This window comes from Mauremys mutica, chromosome 13, assembly GCF_020497125.1.
Source record: "Mauremys mutica isolate MM-2020 ecotype Southern chromosome 13, ASM2049712v1, whole genome shotgun sequence".
NCBI lineage: Eukaryota > Metazoa > Chordata > Testudines > Geoemydidae > Mauremys > Mauremys mutica.
In genome coordinates, this window is record NC_059084.1 from 59,735,215 (window position 1) to 59,757,782 (window position 22,568).

General features: G+C 53.5%; 1 protein-coding gene across 1 annotated transcript; it reads right to left on the bottom strand.

Annotated features, from left to right (window-relative positions):
- Positions 1-5,351: 5,351 nt before the first annotated feature.
- On the bottom strand, positions 5,352-22,568 carry LOC123348713 (maestro heat-like repeat family member 5). The gene is made up of 16 exons (XM_044986327.1): positions 22,101-22,568; positions 21,289-21,404; positions 19,660-19,809; positions 17,510-17,664; positions 15,559-15,685; positions 14,282-14,472; positions 13,724-13,861; positions 13,447-13,564; positions 12,771-12,914; positions 12,208-12,384; positions 11,319-11,474; positions 10,103-10,225; positions 9,612-9,714; positions 8,696-8,770; positions 7,705-7,858; positions 5,352-5,928 (listed from the first exon to the last, which is right to left on the bottom strand). The coding sequence occupies exons 1-15, from the start codon at positions 22,111-22,113 to the stop codon at positions 7,746-7,748; spliced, it is 1,899 nt and encodes a 632-aa protein (XP_044842262.1). The 5' UTR covers positions 22,114-22,568; the 3' UTR covers positions 5,352-5,928; positions 7,705-7,745.

Sequence of the window (22,568 nt, forward strand, 5' to 3'; positions counted from 1 at the left end):
TTGCATAAAATGAGTTTTGTTTTAATACAGTTTAATTTAATTACTTTCAATTCTCTGCTAAACACAGCATTGAGTGGTGAAAAAGGGACCTTCACAAAGATAAGAATGGCAATGAAATATATACTGAAAACAACAGATGAGTAAGAGCTTCATTGTTTAAACAGTACATAGAAAGAAAAAGCTATTATACATTTAAAAAAAAGGAAATTAACAAACCAAAAAACCCTTCATTTAACATTACTTAAGTTTGCTTTCATCAATAAAATAAACCATAAAATAATTAGGAAATACAAAGTCAAAATTTTCAAAAACGATTAAAAGGTTACGAAATGTTACGTTCTCTTGTTAGCAAATGTCCAAAGAAGTGCTGCCCTGGGCACCCTTAATTCTGTCCTCTTGTGCATTTCCATGATGATGCAGACTTTTATTACATGATCCCAGGAAGAAGATCAGCAGGAAGAAATGGAATAAGAGAAAAGAGAAGATGAGACAAGAGGAAAGGAGGAAGAGGGAAGCCCAAAGGGACAATTTTCAAACACCCGCAGCGAGTCACAGATTCATAAATTCCAAGGCCAAAAGGAACCACTCTGGTCTGACTTTCTGTTTAACATCGGCCATTGAATTTCCCTGAAAATAATTCCCATAGGAATTAGAGCGGATTTTTTAGAAAATCACACAATCTTGATCTTTTTAAAAAAAGGCCAGTTGTGGAGGATACAGCACAACCCTTGGTGAATGGCTCCAAACCCTGACGTTAAAAATGCTCGCTTTCTTTCTAGTGTGAATTGGTCTAGGCTTCAACTTTTAGCCATTGTCTGCTCTTAACCTTTATCTGCTAAAGTGAAGAGCTCATTAGTAAATATTTCTTCCCTTAGGCTCACCGCTTAACCTTCTCTTTGATTGAGCTCCTGTACTCTGTCAGCACAAGGAGTGTTTTCTAATCCTTTCATCATTCATGTGGCTCTTCTGTGAACCCTGTCCAATGTATCAGCATCTGTCTCAAACTGTGGACACCAGAAATTGACACAATTTTCCAGGAGTGGTTGCACCAGTGCTCAGTACACAAATATGGAACCTCTCTATTTCTACTTGAGATTCTGCTCTATGTATGGCTCCAAGAATCACAATTTGCCCCTTTGGCCACTGGGAACTCATGGGGAGCTGATTATCCCCCATGACCCCAAGTCTTTTTCAGAGTTGCTGCTTCCCAGGATAGAATCCTCTATCTTGTACACAGAGCCTATATTTTGTCTTACTTTCTACACAGGTGATGACTTCTTTCCACAAAATCTAAACACAGAAATGAAAAAAACTCACAAAGTATCTCCTCCCCACCAATCCTCTTGGTCCTTACAGAGAGACAGCAAAGATGGAGGCTTGCTGCAGCAAGGCTGCAGGGGTCTCCGAGCTTCCCCCTGCCCCATCCCTGTCCTGCCTGGCTGTTGTCAAGGGAGCTCTGTGAGGTCAGATCCGCCTCATCATCTTTGCCCAATAGGCTGAATTCCTGCCAAAGGCCTTTGTGAAGTCACTGCCACACTCCCCTTTCCCTTGCAGGCCTGATGTCTGCCCCTGGCCAGCCCGGTTGGATGTTTGAGTTGCACCTCAAGATCTCCCCACTTGGTCATTATTGATTCTGGGGAGCAAGCAGGCTACCCAGTAAAACAGCAGAGTCTGTTCCTCACCCCACAATGAGTTTTTCATAGAGGTGTCAGTTGTGAAACAATTTGATGGCCTAATCCGGCCTCTATTTCTGAGGCTCTGAAATTTCACACACTTAGCACCATATTAAGCCCAATCGCTTGTAGTAATTCACTAAAAGGCACCTTCCAGAATGACAACAAGTTGTGATGGGAGGACAGCTGGAAACAGAGAATCCGCCTTTCCCCTGGGTAATTTGTTCCAGTGGCTAGTGTCTCTCACTGTAAAAAATGTGTGCCTTACATTTCATTTGAATTTCTCAGGCTTCAGCTGACAGCCATTGGTTCTTGTTGTGCCTTTCTTGGCTAGATCGAATTAGCCCTGCCCCATAAAATCTGATCTCCCCGTCCTGCTGGGAGCCCCCCAGGCAGGAGTACCCCAGTAGGGGCCTCCTAGCTGTTTGTCTTCTGGATTTGGGACGGGACTTCCCCTGTATGGCTGCTCTCCGTGGGGATATCAGATGCACCTCCAGAGGCAGTGCAGAAGCAAGTGCACTGCATCAGCCTGTCATTGGGCTCAGGGCTTTGGCCTTGGTAGCTTCTGCTTCAGCCACATCTCTGGGTACCCAGGCTCAGGGACAAACAAGGCTAAAGGGACAAAACTCCTAGATCGTCTTCTTAACCCAAGCTCTGCCCTTGCGCCAGGCGAAGGGTCAGGTTTTGGAAACACACTCGACTTAACCAAAGAATTTGTGTCCCTGTATCTTTCCATCCTGTTCCTACTCTGTCATGGATTTACCAGCCGTAATAGGCGTCATCTCTGTCTCTGCAGAGCCAACCCTCTCAAACCCTTTCATGTAATCCTCAGGTGCCTCTGGGGTTTCTGTGCTGAGGACAGTGAATGAATGTGAACTGGCTGAGGCTTGTTTTTTCTCAGCTCAGGGCCCTGATTTCTCAGTGCTCTGGGTAGTTCCACTGATTACACTTCCTCAGGCTCTTCCTTGACTGGAGATTTGTAATGGGAATTACTAGGAGAGGAATGATCCTGGGGAAGTCAGTGCCTAGCCTCCCAACCCTGCTCCTTTGGCTTTGTTTAATGAACAGATGAAAAATAAGAGCATTGTACTCAATACGTTCAGTGTCCATACAATCTCGGTGCACATTGGATTTGAAAAGTTGTCCTTCTTCATCCACGAGTGTCCATTTGAAATCAGAGGATTTATAATGCCCCATGGGCTACTTCCCTGTGATACACAGGGTCACAAACCGTGGTGAATAGGACAGATGACTAAGTAATCACAGTGGGTTTCACCCCCGTGGGATCACCTGTAAGGATTTTTCTTTCCTTTAAAGAGGGCAGGACCCAAACCCCATTCAGAAGACATGGGGAATCTTACAGTAAATTCTTCCCACATGGTCCCCTTTGTAAAGCCCATCTATTGGAGCCTCCCTTAGCACAAAAAAAAAAAGGCCACACAGTGGTAACCACACAAACAAGACATTATTTCCTATGGGGAAAAGGGCTAGGATAGGACAGAGAAGGGGCAGATTAACAAAAACTTTAACTCTGGAAATGCTCCACTCTCCCAAACAGTTACACCCAGGAGGTAATGTTGTTGTTCTCTCTCTTCTCTTGCAAGGACAGTGGTGGATGGCTGCTGGTCTCTTGACATTGGACGTTCGGGATGGACTTCGATGCTGGACACAGGAACGGGTGAGTAGACCTAACTAAAACCCCTCCCTATCCCTCTTTGCGTCGTCTCTGCCTGGATGTTAGATCCTATCTACGCGGATTCAATCCGTGCGTGGGAGTGTGCTTCCCAACCCAAAATAATAGAGCACATGGCAAAAGGTCACCACATTCTTTTCCCAAGTCCAAGATGGCCACCTTATAGATAACGCAAAAGGTACATGCCTTTCTTCCCTTCTTTTACTAAAATTTGGCAGGGGCAACTAGCATTTTACAACCTGGAGACTGGATTTGACCAATCGGGGAATGAACGGGGACAGGGTGACCCATCCAGAAGGGGGTTGTGTATCCCCTCTGAGAACTCCTCCCTCTGTCCTCTACCAATTGAAGTGGGCGTCATCCCTGTAGGACCACCCCGAGAGGGGATTTGACCAAGCACGGGAGTAATGTAGCGGACTGACCTGCCCGCAACAGGATCCCGTGGTCCCTCTAAAAAGTCCTCACACCACCCTCTACCAATTGGCGATGGTTTCACTCCCACCTTGGGCCATCACAGAAGGGAAACATGTACCAATCAGAACAGATATAGCCCGAAGGTCTAGGCCATGATTTCTGCAAAACACATCCTTGGAACGAGTCGGCCTCTTCCCCGCAGTGTTGGGTTGCGACTTCCAGGACGATGCTGCCAGCCACGCAAACATGGAGCTCCGGAGATCGGCGGCTTCTGGCCTAGGCCTTCGGGCACTACCTATTCTGATCGGTACGTTTCCCTTCTGGGATGGCCTAAGGGATGAGTGTGAAACCCTGATCGATTAGCAGAGGACGGTGGGGGGATTTCATGGAGGGGTGTTGGGCCCCTCTTACGGGTAGGTCACCCCATCACAGCACTTACCCTATCTGGTGAAATCCCCTCTCTGGTTGGTCCTAAGGGGATGAGGCCCACCCCAACTGTGGTGAGTTCTTGGAGGGGTTACATGACCCACTTCCGGATGGGTCACTCTGCCCCAGAACTTTCCCCCATTGCTCAGATCCATTCCTGAGGCAGATCGATGGAGATAAAACACCCCCAGATTGGTAGAGGAGTGGGAGGAGCTCTTAGAGTGGTCACATGCCACTCCTTGCTTCTGCTCACGTTTGCATCTTGACCCCGAAAGTCTTATGTCATGGGGTCAGTCTCCTGGTGACAGACGAGGGATGCCTTAGGGATGAAGGGGCGAGGTCCCTTGGCTGGAACCAAATAACTGCCCTTAGCCTCAGTGTGGTTTGGCCTAATGGCCAGAACTCAAAATGGCTGCCCTCCCACTCAGGGCTGTGGGACCCAACGACCAGAGTCCGTGCGGCCGCCCTCTCCGTCAGGGCTGTGGGGCCCAACGACCAGAGTCCGTGCGGCCGCCCTCTCCGTCGGGGCTGTGGGACCCAACGATCAGAGTCCGTGCGGCCGACCTCTCTGTCGGGGCTGTGTGGCCCAACGACCAGAGTCCGTGCGGCCACCCTCTCTGGCGGGGCTGTGGGGCCCAGAGACCAGAGTCTGTGCGGCTGCCCTCTCCGTCGGGGCTGTGGGACCCAACGACCAGAGTCCATGCGGCCGCCCTCTCCGTCGGGGCTGTGGGGCCCAACGACCAGAGTCCGTGCGGCCGCCCTCTCCGTCGGGGCTGTGTGGCCCAATGACCAGAGTCCGTGCGGCCTCCCTCTCCGTTGGGGCTGTGGGGCCCAGAGACCAGAGTCCATGCGGCCGCCCTCTCCGTTGGGGCTGTGAGGCCCAATGACCAGAGTCTGTGCGGCCGCCCTCTCCGTCGGGGCTGTGGGGCCCAACGACCAGAGTCCGTGCAGCCTCCCTCTCCGTCAGGGCTGTGTGGCCCAACGACCAGAGTCCGTGCGGCCACCCTCTCGGTCGGGGCTGTGGGGCCCAGAGACCAGAGTCCGTGCGGCCACCGTCTCCGGCGGGGCTGTGGGGCCCGATGACCAGAGTCCGTGCAGCCGCCGTCTCCATCGGGGCTGTGGATGGCGGCCGGGACAGGGGGACCCAGGCCCTTGTTACTCCCCCCCGGGTCCTACCCCAGGGCCTTCTCCATGGCCAATGTGTTTGGCCTTGAGTCAGTGGGGATCCAACCAGAACATCTGACGTCACTCAGCATGACGATGGCTAGTTCTCCCAGGTTACTTCCTACGAGATGTCTCTAGGCCATGGGCTGGGGGTCTCTGGGCTCCCGGCGTGGGAATCTCCCAGAGACTCTGAGCTCCCTTACATGTCTGCAGGCACCCGGGGATGGGGTTGGGTCTCAGCACCTCGGGGCTCTGCAGTCTGCTTCAGCTGCTTCTGTAATGGAGCCTACAATGTGCATCCTCCATTTTCGGCATCTGCCTAGACTGAGCTGAGCTGCTCCCTTTCACACTGGTGCTCCAGTTGTAGCATGTCCGGCAGGGCTGGGGAGGGGCTTGGCTTCCGCCGCCTAGACTGTGAGTTTATGTGTGACTGGTGCACCCCGGCACATCCTGCTCTGCCTCTTCTCTCTCCTCCTTCCCATGCAACAGCTGCTTTGCCGTCTCCCAAGAGGTGTGATCAGTGTTGGGCTTGGTTGGCTCCTGTTAGCCTCTAGATGTCTGTAAGAGGGAGAAAGAGCAGGAACACAAATCAGAAGAACAAAACTTTCAAGCAGCGTAGTTTTCCACAGCACAAAACCACCGCACTTTGCTAATGCTCATTTGTAAATTCCCTGAGAGCTGGCATTGCGTAAAGAGAGCACCCAACCCCCCACAACCTCCGCTACCCTGTGGGCTGGCAATGGATAAAGGGAGTCTGGGAGACTTCCTCCTCTCTTCGCCTGGCTCTGATGACTGAGGGAATCACGTGCGAGAAGCTCTGTGAATGTAGGGCTCTGTGCAGTGGGGAGAGATGTCAGACATGGAGCCCAAAGGTGGGGTTGTCCTGACTCTGCAGTAACTTCATTACAGTGAGAGAGATTTCAGAGCTTAGCTACAGGGTTCTGCCCTGTAACCGTGTGTGGGGCTGGGGCAGAAGTGGGGCAGTGATGCACTCATGAAAGGAGTAGGGCTAAGGGGGGCCCCGTGATACAGTCACTAAAGCCCCTGTGTGCTGCGTTCCAGCCGGGCCGGCTCTGCCTGGCTGGGGTGGGGCGAGGCGGCTCCGCGCGCTGCCGTTCCTCTCCCCCCACCCCAGCCGTGACGCCGCAACGAGCACCGCGCCGGGAACCTCTGTCCTGGGAAATAGCTCAGTGGTTTGAGCATTGGCCTGCTAAACCCTGGGTTGAGAGTTCAACCTTTGAGGGGCCGTTTGGGGATTTAGTTGGGAATTGGTCATGCGTTGAGTAGGGGGTTAGACTAGATGACCTCCTGAGGTCCCTCCCAACCCTGCTAGTGATACTCTATGAGCTCCTCTTGCCAGGGCCGCCCAGAGGATTCCGGGGGCCCGGGGTCTTCGGCGGTGGGGGGCCCTTCCATTCCTGGACCCGCCGCCGAACTGCCCCGAAAACCCGTGGCGGGGGCCTCCCCACCGCCGAATTACTGCCAAAGCGGGACCCGGCGCCGAAGCGCAGCCCGATCTTCGGCAGTAATTCGGTGGCAGGGGGCCCCGCCGCGGGTCTTCGGGGCACGTCGGCGGCGGGTCCCGGAACGGAAGGGCCCCCCGCCGCCGAATTACCGCCGAAGACCGGGCGGAACTTCAGCGGCGGGTCCCGCTCCGTCTTCGGCGGTAATTCGCCAGCGGGGGGGGGGGGGGGTCCTTCCGCCCCGGAGCGGAAGGACCCCCCGCCGGCGAAGACCGGGAGCGGCAGAAGCTCCTGCACCCGGCCGCACAAGAGTTTGCCGGGCACCCCGGAGCGAGTGAAGGACCCCGCTCCAGGGGCCCCGAAAAACTCTGGTGGGGGCCCCCGTGGGGCTCGGGGCCTGGGGCAAATTGCCCCTCTTGCCCCCCCTCTGGGCGGCCCTGCCTCTTGCCTGTAGGCTCCGCCCCCTACAGCTCCCATTGGCTGTGAATCGTTAATCCCGCCCAGGCCCTACTCCTAGCTGCTCCTCACTCTGGCTCCAACCCTTGGCTCTCCTCGGCTCGACCACCACCACCCTGCCCACTAGGCCCCACCACCTCTGCTCCAGCCACTGGGCCCAACCGTCTGTGCTTTGGTGTCCAACACCAGCGATACGTAGGAGTCGTTCACCTCCGGGCTTTCCATGCGTATGGCCTTGACTTTGTCAGCTCTGGTTTTCATTTGCCATTGTGCTGCCCAGTCACATGGCTTTATTAGATCCCTTTCAACTTCTTCAAAGTCTTCTCTACGCCTCACTGATCTACATAATTTTCTGTCATCTGCCAGTATCCACCTCGTTGTTCAGTCCCTGTTCCAAAGACGCTGTTGTACGTACCATAGCAAGACAAAGAGGTCTTCTGTGTCGGTCCCGGTTCCCTAGTCGAATGCGGAACCCGACACGAGATTTCTAAGCTTCTGCAGCCATTTGTAATACCTATTGAGGATGTGCCCTGTGGTCCTGTCACATGTCAAAGGCACTTCCTGAAAAGCTGAAACAAAGAGGAAACGGGTTGAAAGCCCCATGGTGCTGATGTGACTGGTGCCTAGGAAACCTCCCCTTCAGATGGCCATTGCCACATGCTATTAGCTATCCAAGAGTCTGCGGGCAAGAAACAGCAACTCAGCTACTCCCAAAATAGCCCTGGACAGAGAGGAGACCCCATTCCGTGCGTAAGTTCCCCCTCCCCCAGCATACGCACGTCCACACGCTAAAACACAGGCAGGTGGGAGCAACTTTCCTTGGGATGGAACAGAAAAGTGACAGCAGCAGAGGTGTTAAATGATCCAACATTTACGCACAGATCTGCAAAGGGATTTAGACTCCTAACATCTACTGAAATCCTGTGTGGCCCTGTGCCTTCATTCCTTAAGAGGTCACAGGGAAAGATGTTTCCAATGTGCACTCAGGGGATTTCCTATGAGCTGATAACCAAGTTCTGAGTGGTTCCCTGGCCTGAAATCTCTCCATTCCAGGGAGGGCAAGTGATGAATCTTTCCCTACAGAGGGTAATTGTCATCATCATCATCGCCCTTAATAATAACAGCCCTTTTCAATTCTGTCAGCCCTTCCTTTAGAGACGTTCTGACCTCTATGAAGACAGTCTCCCCACACAGCTCTAAGGCTACGTCTATTCTAGGAGCTAGGGATGGAATTCCCCTGCTCCCGTACACATATTGTGGCACCTCAATGGAAGCTCACGTAACCATCCTTCTTTGTTAAACTCTGTCCTTAGACAGACAGGGACACATTCAAACCTGTGTTCAGGCCCTGTGCTGCACCCCTGTACTTCCCACAGAGGCACAAACACACAGAAGTATTTCCTTACCTTCATACAGGCGGGAGATGCCATCTTCAGTCACTGTTTCAGACAAGAAGTCACAGTAATGGTGGATAGTATTTCCTAGACAGACAATGAATCTCATTACTTTTCAAATCCTTCGCTGAAAACTGCGAAAGATGCAGGCATTCCCCCAAGACAGCCCTTGGGAAATTAAATACATTCCTTACATCTGTTCACAAAGCACATTAGATAAAGCATCAGGAGCCTAGAAGTCACTCAGAGACTGATTTCCAAAGGAGTTTGAATTCACATCATGCTGGTTTCCCTTAGGCGCAGCCAAAGACTTGTTGTGGGCAGGGGACGTTGGTGCGGTCGATAGAGCTAAGTTGCTCCCTTCATCTTGGAAGACATGTTAATTTTTTTTTCTATCTCTCTCTATCACGTACACACACATACACCCACACACACAGAGGGCTGGCTTTAGGAAGTGCGGGGCCCAATTCAAACAGTTTCGACGGGGCCCTGGCAAGGATGACAAAAACCCAACAACAACAACAACAACCACATATATAAAAAAACACGTGGGGCTTGTACTCAGCGGGCGGTGCTCCGAGTCTTCGGCGGCAATTCGGGGGTGGGTCCTTCACTCACTGCAGGTCTTCGGCGGCACTGAAGGACCCGCCGCCAAAGTGCTGCCGAAGACCCAGAGCGCCGCCAGGTGAGTAAAAATTAAAAAGGCGCTAGTAGCCAGGGAAGAGATTCTCACTGGGCACGGGACCCTCTTAGGCGCAGGGCCCGATTCAGGGGAATTGGTGGAATTGGCCTAAATCCCCCCACCCCACACACACACACACACAGAGTTTTAGGATTCTGGTGCTGTCGGAGGGAACAGAGCAGCAGTCTAGAAAAGGGCTTTGAAGGAAGCAGGTCAAAAAAGATCAAGTGAAGTTGCTCTGCTTACCAATGAACAGGGCTGCAGAATGTCTGATTGTTGTCTGTGAGCTTTCCAGGTACTCTAAGGCCTGGAACAGGAATTTGGGGATGTGGCTCTTGTTGTTCTGCATCTAGGAAGAAAGAAGGAAGAAACGCACAATATACAAATGACATGTTCTTCCCACAGCGACTAGTCCAGGGAAGCCAAAGCATAGAGCCAGGTCATGGCAACAGCCAGTATGAGCCCATACGCCATAGCAGCACCTCTCTGGAGTTACTATTGTGTTCTCCAGAACCTCAGCTTTCATTTTCAAAGACAAACGTTTGCAGGTCTGACAGTTGTGGAGAAAAATTTCAAAAATATGAAGGGATTGTAACTCCTGCAGAAATGAACCAGGAGAGAGCCTGGAATACAGTCCTGCCACCCGACGGAAGCAGATGGGTACTCAGGGTGTGGGGTTAGAAAGGTGTCCCTCAAGTCCCCATTCACCACTCTCAAGGCACAAGGAATTGACCTACCAAGCACTTCCAGGCACACTTCATGAGCTGTGTGGAGCCATCCCAGGCCATGCTGCGGAACAGCGTCTTCAAATGAGCCCACCTGAGAAACACTGCGCAGCGGAAGAGCGTCAGTTTGCATCTCTGCAAGAGAAGGTGAGACCAAGAGGATTCTCACTGAGAGAGGGACAGTCTGGGGGACATGGAACCTTCCCCGTCCCTTGTTCTCCTGCTTTTCTTGCTAGTGGAGGAGATTCCTGTCATTTGTTGTACACAGGAGTGTGCTCAGGAGAGGGAATTGGCTGGAGCGAGCCAGAGCCGTCCTGTCTTTGGATGGTTTGGAGTGGTTGACCAGGGCCCTGCGCTTTGGGGGGCCCCGCACTTCAGGGGGACGCAGGACGTGGGCCATGCTGGGGCCAGGAGCAGTACTCCCGGTCCCACTATGCTATGCCCCACCTCGCCAGCTCCCAGCATCATTCGGTAAATGAGGGGGTGGGGGTTTGGGGGGAGGGGAGGAATAGGGATGGGGCAGGGGCGGAGCAGGGGTGAGAAGAGGTGGGGTGGCACTTGGGGGAAGGGATGGAGTGGGGCTGGGGCTTAGGGCAGAGTAGGGGGTGTTGTCGCAGGCCCTGCGCCCCTCTATGGATGGCCCTGGAAAGATTCATAAGAGATCTCCACAGCTCAGTCCTTAGGTGCAAAGAGACTGCATGAGAGCGTGAGTCAGCTTTGGGATCCCAAAGAGTCGGACCAAAGGGGCCCCAGATCAGGCTTCCCTCCACATCCCAGCTGGCCCAACAAAAGAGGGCAACGTCCGGTGAATTCTGGGAAGCTGGGTCCTGGAGAAGTTCTCTCAGGAGCTCCAGGGAAGAAGTCAGGGCAGCTGCACCCACTTTCCAGAAGGCTGTGGGCAGATATCAGCTCCCTGAACCGAAGGGGCACTTACAGATCTATGCTCCCTTTTCTCTTGCTGCCTCTTGTTGTGAACCTTTGGATGCAGCAGCCCAAAGGCCTGAGGCCTGTCTTTGCAGGAGAGGGTCAGGGCTCTTTCCCAGAAGAAGGCTTTTCTTCCCAATTGTGCTGTGTGCTGTGAGAATGAACGAGGCACTGGGCTCCAGCATGGAGTGAAGCAGGGAGGAGAAGACTCTGCTTGGACAAGGGGCTCTGGCCATTAATGGAGTGGGGACCCCAGGGGATTCTGGCTCTTTGCTCTTCAGGAAATAATGACCGTGGCACTTACCAGTGTCACACTCTCATCCCGGTCTTCAAGATGCAGCAGCAGCGGGAGCAAGCAGTGGATCATTTCCTGCTGCACGATGGGTTTGTCCGGGTCCTTCACGCTGCTCACCATGTTGCCAAGCAGTAAAATGGCAGCGGAGCGCACGCTGTCCCTCTCCTGGCAATGACACACAGGGAGTGGGGAAGCCCGGTTAAAGCCGGGCAGGATCAGAGCATAACGCGACAGAGTCATAATCCGCACGCTGCTCCGGTTCCCCTGTGATAACTGACTTGGCTCGTGGGAGCAGTGAGGCCACCAGGCCAGCGCCATAGACACCTTGTGCAGAACAGGGCCTGAGACACTGTGCAGGGCTGTGCAGCCCCATGGTGTCCTAGATGCAATGTTTGTCTGGAGAGCACAGAATCCTAGACCCCTAGAAGCTTAGGGGAGAGGGAGGGAAGGCTGCTGGAGACCGGTCCGGGGAAGGGGAGGAGCAGCTGATGGAGCCTTTCAGGGAGGTGCTGCTACAAAACACAGCAGTTCTTTTGCTCTTCGGTGCCCCTGAGAGCCGGGCCATTCCCGACCCACCTCTTTCCTGCTGGGAATCTCCACCTCTTTGGGGGCCGGTGTTCTCCAGACAGCTGGTCGTCTGCCCAGTGCCAGGCCCCCTCTCCCCCATGCCAGTCGGCAGCAGGGGCTGGGAGCATGGCGCTGAGGCTGAGGTTTGCGGAGAAGAGCTCTGACAGGGAGGTGGCTGAGCAGGAGATTACCCACCCATGGCAGGGGCATCCCTTGGAGGCTCCATGGCAGGGCTGAGGGGTGGGAGACAAGGGGATGGGGAGAGACAGACAAGGGCACCAGAGACAGGCGGAGGAGGGGAATGGGGTTCCCCTGTGTTTCCCAGCCTTACGTCATCAATGAAGGGACGAAGGCTGACTGCAATGTCCTGGGAGATGGAGCCAAGCCCCTCCCCATCCAGGAGGTAGATGATGTCTCCAGCTTGATGCATGGCCCCCATGACATGCCTTCCATCCCTGTCACAGAACATGTCCATGATCGCTGGCAGCTGGGCCCGTAACGATTGCACCTGCAGGAATGAAGAAGGCAGCTCATTACTATCCTGGATGACAGCCTGGGGCATATGCTGGCCCATCCCACTCCAACCTATGAGACACCACGGCTGGCACAGCCGCCCAACGGGGCACAAAGTAATTCTCCTGTCACTCTCTGCCAGCTGCTCACTGTAACCTTTGTCTTTGCTCACCCGCCTCCCCCATTGCATCACATCTGCAATCAGGGGTCAGCTCACGGGAGCAGGGACCACGTCGTGCCTTGATTTGCTCAGTAATGCATCTCCAACATTTGAGTGCTGTGTGTTAAACAACAAGGCTTGTGTGGGGATCTCGCTCTCATTGCTGAGCTATTCGATAGACATCGGCTTCCTCGGTCCCCCGGGCAATCCACGCCCCTCACCTTTTCTGGCTGGAGCACAATACTGCCAAGGCCTTGCAGACTGAGCCGAGGTACAATGGGATTTTTATCTTGGGTCCATTCCATGAGCTGTGCCTGGAGCTCTGATTTTGTCAGTATCGTCTCAATGGAAGGACTCTGGAGAAACTGGAAAGAGCCAAATCAACATCAGGTTGAGGAGCAGAGGTCTTCCTGTGGGGTCTGTCCCCTGGATACTCATCTTTACCAAATGGCCACTTACTCCCATACAACGTCTCCGTTGTGTAGGGAGCCAGTTGCTGCTCTTTCATTTGGTTCATTCCCAGAACTTAGACTAATGCACAAGTCACAAATAAACCCCCAGGGAAAGGGGAATCTCCAGGCCCCACTGAGTGCCATGGAGCGACCCCTGGGGCAGAAGAAAAGCAGAACCCCAGGAAAAGGTGAGGAGAGAAGCATGGCCTTGGGGCACCGGAGAAACATCTCCTCTTGTCACATGATCCCATCTAGGCACATCCAGCCAGGAGCGATCTCACCCTGTCTCTCCCTCCCTCTCCGTGCCATGCCCCACCACCATCCATGTGCGGAGAGGAGCTAGCTGGCTGGAAGGCTGCTGAGCTGCTGACAATGTGCCCAGAGCTTACTGGCCTGAGCTGCTCTCCAGAAAGCCCACTTGTGCCTGTCAACTAAAGAATCTCACCTCAGTGCAGAAAGTCATGGCGATATTTCTCTGCTCCTCCTCCTTCTCACTCTGGACAATGGTGATGGCCTCTCTGAAGATGGCAGGGAGCTGAGGGTTCTCAAACTCGATCATGGCTCTGGAACATGGAGCAGAAAGTCCCTTGTGGTTATCAAGGGGGAGAGAGAGTTCCTCTCTAGTTGCTGGGCTAAGAAGGCAGCCTGGAACAGAGGAACATTTCACACGGAAATCCCATTCCCAAGAGAGACCCACTGAAGAGGAACCTTTGGGCTCCTACCTTGCAATCAGGCCAACACCCTGCGAATAGTAACATCGTGAAGATATCATGTCCCAACCCTGCTGAAATTGGATGCTGGCAAATTCCTTCCAGTATCCGGGCATGGAAAAAAGAGTCTTCACAGCCTCCACCGATGTGCTAAAGACAAAAAATACCAGTGTCAGGCAATGAGATCAGCCCCAAGTATGGCAAATCTGCACACGCCCTGGCACACACAGCATGGACAGCAGGAGCTAGCCTCCCCGAGGATAGATCCAGTGTGATATCATGGTGCTTCCCTGCCCAATGGGCCCTGTCGACACTGCAGTTTCATTGAGTTTGTAACCAGTTAGTGACACTGTAGCTTCTGAAGATGGTTGATGTCATCACTCAATGCGGTTGAATACTTGATTCTTTACTGTGACAGGTAACAGGACTCAAGCGGGCATGTGGGGCCAGATCCTTAGTTGGTGTAAGCGAGCCTGGGCTAACTATAGCACCCGAACAAATGATGGCCATGAACAGCCCACATGTGATTAGCAGAACAAATCTGTTCTTCCTTTTCCTTTCAGTCATTCCCTTAGGGGGTTGAGGCAGCTGGATCCCTCCTCGGGGCTGGATGTCGTGCTGGCCATGTAGGTCCCTGGCAAGTGCAGATCCATCACATACTGCACTTGCCTGACGCAGAGAATGAGCATCTGGGGATACATTTCCAGGATGGCTTCTCGGTATCCCCATAGGAAAAGGACCTCGTAAATGGTCCTCATTGCCTGGAGGGGGGAAAGACTTTCACTCCACTAGCCCAATCTGCCACCTGCCCCCATTGCCATTCGCTATTGTCCTTTTCTCTGGTTTCATTTCCTCCCCAGCCTATTACAAAAGAGGATTGGCTCCTGAGAGGGGAGGAGACATTTGGAGGGTCCTGAAACTTTACCCATTTCTGGAATGGAAGCAGGATGGAGCCCTATGGAACGGTCAGAAGAGTCTGGATGACGTTATTCTCGATTATTTCTCTTAATGGTGCAGACTCTGTGCTTTGGGTTTCCAGCCATCACTGGATGGGCTGAAACCATCCTGAGGCGATCTGTTCTCATAGACCCAGTGTTTCTGGCCCAGTCAAAAGTACCGGACATCTCATGATCCCATGCTGGGAAGATTTCTAGTCACAATTTAGAGAGACAGAAACCTGGATACTTCCAAGAGACACCCGAACTGCACCTGCTCACTAAAGAGCCACCTAGAGCAGCAAACAGAGCCAGGGTACCAGCAGATAAACCGCTTCAGATCAGTAACTTTTCCTGGGCGAAGCTTTATTTACACCTCTTTGGTTTGCTAGGAGGTGGCCAGGACACACTAAGGCCTGGTCTGCATTACAGAGTTATGTCAACGCAAGGCCCCTCACCCAGCATCACCCTAACTATGGAATTTCCTTCCCATTGGCAGAACTGCCCCTTGGTGCCAAATTCATAACTCCACCTCCACAAGTGGCAGAGAGTCCAGGTGGATACAGTTAGGTTGATACAGTGTCAGTGTAGACACAACGTCGCGTACGTCAACTGGCTTTCAGGACAATGCCCTGTCCTGAAAGCCTTCCCACAATGCCCCACCCTGACCATACAATCGAGACGAGCGCTTCTGGTGAGGACGTGCACTGCCGACACAAGCAGCAAAGTGCAGACACACACAAGGGATGGAATTGTGGCGGCTGTATGCCGCGGTAACGCAGGTCGGCTTCATTGTGTAGTGGAGCCCTGGCCTGAAGCTAAGAAGGGGTGAAGCTCCCCCCTCACACACACAGATGCACCATCCTCCCCGCAGTGGCGGGTTCTCAAAGTGACATCTCAAATCTCACTTACAGCCAGGGACTCATTGCCGCTCTTCTCCTCCCGGCGTCTCTGCTGGAGCTTGTCCAGCAGCTGCTGCAGCACCTCCCTGGGGAGCTGTGGTTCTTCCCCCAAGGCCCTCCACAGCTCAATGGCACATCTGCAGATTCAGAAAGAGAAGTCAGACCTTCCCTGCTTGGCCACCTCTTGCCCTCCCCAGGGAGAGGCTTGGAAAGCGGGCAGGAAAGGCATCTCTCAGAGGAGACACCGATTGGTGCAGGGAGGCTGAGGCAGGGCAAGTCCCGTCAGAGAAGGTTGTATTTATTCCTTTCCCCAAATGGGTTGTTGTTCCTGAAGCTAGCACCGCTGTTTCCAGGACAGTGACCATGATCTGACCACAGAGTGACCAGCACAGTGTGACCACCAGACTGTGCAACATTCTGCTCTGTTACGCTAGGGTCAGTCCCGAGGAACTTGCCTGACCTCATTGGAGTTACTCTGGCTATTTGGGGGTGTAACTGAGACCCAGCATTTGGCCAAGTGTCTCTTAGCAGCTGAATCCTACTGCAGTGAGGTGGACGGGGTCAGACACTGAATCAGAACATGCCCTGATAGGAGAGGGTTCAGGAGCTTAGAAGGGGAGATTGTACTGCCCCGTGTGACAGAGCTGGAAGGAAATTAGTACTGAAATCCCCCTCCTCTCTTCTCTCCATTCTTGCTGATCTAACTGCTCCTGGTCCCCCCAGGCATCTGCAGAGGAAGACTGCAGACAGATCCAAAAGGCTTCCAGTCATTTGACTTCCAAGTTTGGTGAGGAAGGTCGGACATGGTGGTCAAGCCCTGGGGACACTGAGAACTAGGTTGGACAAACCAAGAGCAAATGGTCTGGATTTAAGGTCTTCAAGAAGCTTGACTGAAATTCTGTGCTAACGCTGCCGAGTTTCTATAGCTTCTGAGCACAGACTCTGGAAAGCACTAGGGCTGCTTCAAGGAATTCATATCTGAAAGGTTTACAAATCAAACGCTCAAATCAATATGAAAACCAACACTGTATTCCTCTGGTAACTGAACTGGGTAAGAAACTCAGTATCTTTCATGCTGCTCTTCAATTCTCTCTCCCATGTGACACAGATTTGTCTATGGGTCAGTGCAGAACTGCATTGCAGAGGATGCTGAGGAAAGCCGGAGTTTTGACCTCTGGCGAGGGTCCAGTTGGGTTTCATGGCCCCTAGGCACGTGGGGACTGTGTTATAAACACCTCAGCTGGATGACTCTGCAAAGTGATCGGCAATAACAGCAGGACTCAGATTTCACAACGTATTGAGAGGAAAAGAGGCACTCACCCATCTCAGAGCTGTTATTGCCGGCTGTCTGCAGACTCAGGCAGGCTGCACTGCATTTACGCTCTGGTCACGTGTGGATCATTTATTTATTTTGCAACAGTTAGGTCATGAACTTTCTGTCTTAAGAGATTTACCTCTGCTGTGCAGCTCCATAAGAATGCGTGTGTTTTTTCACCACTTCCTCAGCCATGGAATAACTAGGGATCTGACTGCAGGTAACAATCCTGCACTGGTCCCTAGGGGACAGACAGATGGACCTCATGGGCCTTTTCCATCTCTGCCTTCTCTCACACAATAGGGAGCAGCCAGACCTCATGAGCCAGGGATGTGGAGTGAGCCCCAAAGTCATTTATTGGCCCTGTACTGGACGGGAGAGGAAGTGGGGTGACCCATAGAAATCAGGACAGTGCTGGAATTCTCCAGAAAACTGGCCCGTCTCCATCCTGGGGAATGCAGGAGGAGGGCTGGCTCCTTAGTGGCTGGGCCTGGGCATCTCCTCTTAGTGAGCATGGACAGCTCTCTGCACAGCAGGAAACTCCCTCCAACTGTGTGAGCCCAACGGACCCTTCCCGGACTGTGGCCTGTCAGTAGGAGCAGGAAGAGAAATAATGGCCTGAGTTGATAACAGAGCAGCTCCCTACCTGTCCGAGGACAGCGTGTGCGCCACACAGCTCAGAACCACGTCCTGGGGGTGGGAAAGAGCCAGCAAGGCCGTGGCCCTCAGCGCTGTTTTTCTGGCTCTGGGATCACAGACGTTGTCCAGCCAGATTAAGATACGTCCCACAATGTCTCCAACCTGGAAGAATGCCAGAAAGTTGAGGGATGGATTTATCCATGAGTGGCCTTCTCCCAGGTAAACCCCTCTTGGTAGCCCTGCAAGCCTCCTCTCACCTCAGATGCCCATCTTGGCTCCTCCATAATGTCAAGAAAGAAGCTTTGACAAGTCCAGGAAGCCCATGCCTTCCTGAGGTCTGGTTTAGTACCTTAAAGCTCAGAAACACACACAAAAGTCTTCCCCAAAACCTTACTGTGGGCACAGCCCAAACTCCCCTGATGTCCCAGGGCCTTCCCTGCCTTAGCAAACTGCTCTCAGTCCTGCTCTCAAGGGCTTCCCTGCAGGAGCCTTTCCTCCATCTCCGCAACTTCCTGTTGATCTTTCTAGCACAATCAGTTCCTCCAGGCCCGTGCTTCTCAACCCAGTTTCCATTGTAGGCCCCATATGTGTTGTGTGGGGCACATCCAATACCACCTGTTTGGCCCTGAGGATGTCCCAGGTAGAGAAGCGCTGCTCCAGACCCAGCTGGTTCCACTGATGTACCCCAGAGCCCATCCCAGAGATGGCAGGCAGGGCTAGTTGGACGGGGCTAGCCAGCTCCAGGCCCCAGCCCTAAGGAGAACCTCTACACTGCGGGATTTTAAAACTTGCCGTAACCAATCTCAAAGCCGGGTCTCTAACCTCGGGCTCAGGCTATGGCACTAGGAACAGCAGTGCAGACCTGGAGACTTGGGCTGGAGCCCAGGCTCTGAAGCCCCCTCCTCCCCAGGCTTCAGAGCTCAAGTTCCAGCCCAAGCCCAGAAGAGGCTGCATTGCCGTTTGGCCCCACAGTGCCAGCCCTGGGAGCCCACGTCCATAGGGCCAGGCTTTCCGGCTCCTGCTGCAGAGTTTGCAGCACAAGGTAGACAGACCCGAAAGGGACAAGCCGCCCCCTAGGGCTCTTCCATGAGGAATTGGTCATTGCTCTTTCCTCTCTCGAACAAGGAGCAGGAGCTACAACCCGGGTGGCTGGATTCTGTTGCCCTGTTCTGCTAGCAGGAATTAGAGCCCTGCACAAATCAATCTGCTGATTGAGGGGCCATTTGTTATCTTCCCCCTCGGACCTGCTGGAAACAGGGAACTCGGCCAGAGACAGGGATGACCTGCAGGAAACCCCAGGAACAGGCAGGTTTGGGGAGGAAGCTCAGGCTGAGGATTCTGTTCGTTTATTAGTTTCTGGGTTTCCAGGAAAGCCAAAGCCCAAGAAGGGAATAAGTCTGCACTTAGGCACCATGGGCAGGCGGTATCTGGGGAAGGGCAGGAATGTCACCTATTTCCAGGCCGAGCGATTGAAGGCAACGTTTAAAGGACTGTAGGGAATGTGAACCCTGATTCCTTTCTCGATTACCCCACCTGCGCAGGCTTGGGCAAATCAAGGAGCTCTCTGGGCTTCAGTTTCCCCAGGTGTCAAACGGGTTGAATTCCTACCTTCCAGGAGGGCGGTGGAGCTTCATTAATCAGGGGGAATAATGACTCTGAGAGCCTCCTACCCAGGGGATGTAGAAATGAAGTCTGCCAGAAACTTCCCTAGGCCAGTCTAATTCACGGGGGAGGCACTCAGATCCTATGGGGATGGGCAACAGGATCAGAGCTAGGGGGAGACAGAGAGAATAGTGCATAGCCAAATTCCTCCTGATCCTTCAGCTGGAAAAACAAGGCCCCATAGCATGTCTGAGGAAACCAGCGTGGAGGCCCATGGGCAGACTAGGTAAGTGCTGCACTGCCAGGGCTGGGGCTATCGCTCCCCTTCAGTGGGGCTGGGCTGTCCTCAGGGACGTGTCAGAGCTCCAGCGGGCAGAGAACACGCTAAACACCTGATGCCATGGATCCCCGCGGCCAAGCGATGAAGGGAAAGGGGCTCAGCCAACCTTCACAGCACCATGCCCGTGTGTCCCAGGAACGGTTTCCTAGGAGAGGAAATTCTCCCCTCCCCCTCTCTGCGCAGCATCCCCCTGCCCCACGGCGGGAGTCTCTTACTCTCTCCATCTTGTCTCCGTGTAGAGATACGATGGTCCTCAGCTCTTCTTCGGCGACTTGAAATCGCTCCAGGGTGGGTGTCGTCAGACCCTTCACGGCTCTCATCAGCACGGCTTGGAGCTGGGCTGAGGGAAGCTGCTCCCCGGGGGTCTGCAATGAAGAGGGACAAAGCCTGTTGGGACTGAGTATTTCCATTGCTCAGCTGCCCTGGAACAGTCTGTCCCGGCGGGAGGCTGGCAGCGCCCAGTGAGCGTGGAGACTCCTGCTGAGCCCTTTTCTTGACAAACCTCAACAGATGCTGAGGTTTCCTCAGTCTTTCATACGCTTCCCCCTCCTCTCTGCCTGAGAAGAGATGGGAGCCTCTCAGCCAGGGCTGGGCCCCCAAGGGCACCCCATTTCCTCCCTCTCTAGCCCCTCCCCCCAGGAAGCCCAGCTTTTGCTGAGAAAGCCTCATTGGCCTGCAAAGCCCATTCAAGTTGCTTGTTGAGTGCAGCCGAGGGGTCACTGCAGAACCTGCCCCATGTCCCATCCCACCCTGAGCGCCTGAGCAGATTGGCTCAGCAACTCTAGCAGCCCACAGTGTCTGCGAGGAAAGGACTGAGAACAGGGCCCAAACGGAAATGCCTCTTCCTTCCCCACCCTGCAGCGTGTGGTACTGCCACAAAACAGGCAGGAATCGCCGGCAGGACAGAAAGTAGCTTCGATTGAAGGAGCAAGTCTGCCTGGCTGAGGAGAATCCCAAACTGTGGGCCTCTGGGGCCAGCCCCCCATGGGTCAGAACTCACTGGGCACAATGTTACTGCAGGGGGGCTGGTTCCAGGGTCACCTAAACCCAGGGCCTGGGGTGCTGAAGGCCTTTGCCCTGGTGTCTCAGGCACCTCCTGAGTGTTACTGCAGCTGGCCTTCGTGGCTGGATTAGCACCGTCTGTCCTGGATGCCAGCAGCTGAGGATGCAGTAGAGCACACCAGAGCGACACACTCGCATAGATACTCCAGCCCCTCGGCGTGTAACAAGCTCCCAGAATTGCAGACAGTTTTACGTGCTGCAGGGTGCTCTGTCACTAATCATAAGAGTTACGAAGGCATCTAGATGCCTGGCAGATGTTGGCAGGCGGGATCCAACCTGGGACCTCGGGAGCTTAGTGCAGGAGCCTCTCCCGCAGGAGCTAAAACCCAACTGGCTGTTAGCTAAGGCTCTAGAGCAGACTCCTTTTATCTCTGTCTCTAAGTGGTCCTGGTGCCACTAGACGGGCCAGAACACCCCACCCAGCAGGTGTGTGGGTTACCCCTACAAGTGCAGGGAGGGGCCTGGTAGGATTTTCAGCAGTACCTGTGTCCCATGGAGAGTGCATCAGAATCAGGCACCTGAGTCAGGCACTTCTGCGAATCCCACTAAGCACCTCTGAACTTCTTGAGGTGCCTGAACCCCTTTGTCAACCTGGGTCTCGTTCAAGCAACCCAGAGAAACTCGTAAAGACTGGCTGGAGTCGATCACACTTGAAGAGTGTTTCTTTTCAGCTCCCTGAGCAAGGGGCAGGTAGGTCTCCTGTCAGAGATCCCAGCTCCAGGAGATATTAATACACACAGCAGGGGATGCTTTCCAATAGCACAGTCACAAAGCGTCATTACCATGGTCATATGGGAGCTGCTTGGTAATGAGGGGGTGGGAGTGCGCTCTTCTTCCTGCTCTTCTGGGCTCCCTTTTTCCCACTTCCCCTGCGACTCTGACGCCTCCTTCTTTGTCCCTGGAGCAGAAAGAAACATTCGTAACATTTCCCTTTTCCATGTAGTATCCCTGGTTTACAGAGGATGGAAGTCGGGCCCAGAGCCCTGAAGCCACTTGCCCAGGGTCAGACTGAAGGTTGTTGGCAGAGCTAAGCAGAGAACTCGGATCTCATGGCTCTTTGCTGGGGGCTTTTACCACACGAGGCTTCCTCGGACCTAGGGGCCAGGTTCTTTGCCGTGGTGTATTCTACTTGTCCCCTCCCCTTGCACACCTTTCCTGTCAGTGATGGGCAACGGGCCTCATTTGCATTTAACCCCCCAAGAAGTAATGGCTCAGCTCTGCTACGGTTCCCAGGTGTCACCTGCTGAGACCTCTGGAGCATTTTACTGATGAAATGGACCCGATCCAGGAGACAAGAAATGATTTCCTACAACGTCCAGCCTCTCTGTTCTCCTTACAGCCCGGAGCAATGTTAGTACTCCGCACCTCACAGTGCCAGACCCCCAGAGGTGGGTGACCTGACACACTCAGCTCTCCCCACCTCAGCGATGGACCTCGTCCACCCTCGCCAAGAGGATCTGGCACTAAATGGATTCCAGAGTCTGAGGTACCCATCACTGTCCCGTGAGAAGGCCCTGATATATAAGGCTTGTAGGGTGACTGGTGTGAGTATTCCTCACATGCTCCTCGCTAACCATGTGGATTGAATCCTCACCTGTAAGGTCCATTTAGACTTTTCCTGTATCCTCCTGCACCTTCACGTCCTCTGACTCCACCTGGTTCCGGGACAAGTGCGTCCACCTTCTTTGTGAGGAAATTGTTCTCTCCTCACCCCTGTCTGCCATCGAGGTGTCAGATTGGCTACAGACACAGAGTCTTTTCATGCCTGACAGGAAGGACCATGAACATTTCCTTCTCGGGATCTTCTCTGGCAAGGCCTGTTCTTGCTGGCTAAAGTCAGAGCATGTCTCCATTGCTGCAGGTTGGACAAGCACTTTGTGCACACGGATCTCTCTGTGCTCCCTAGAGGCGAGTCTTTGGAAAAAGGAACGAAGCCTGGAATAGTAAGAAGGAGGAAATGGGTTTTTCTGTCATTCTCTAAAGGAAGGGAATTAGTTTGCCCAGGATTCACAGGTCCAGGAGACCGGTCTTTTGAAGCCATCTGCTCCTCTAATAGCCAGGA

What these genes read in the sequence shown, in the direction of transcription:
- LOC123348713 (XM_044986327.1), bottom strand. An exon ending in GGGATGAGAGTGTGACACTG is followed by an intron (nt 10,226 to 11,318) that starts GTAAGTGCCACG and finishes CTTCTCTTGCAG; the next exon opens with AGATGCAAACTGACGCTCTT. An exon ending in CATCTCCCGCCTGTATGAAG is followed by an intron (nt 7,859 to 8,695) that starts GTAAGGAAATAC and finishes TCTTTGTTTCAG; the next exon opens with CTTTTCAGGAAGTGCCTTTG.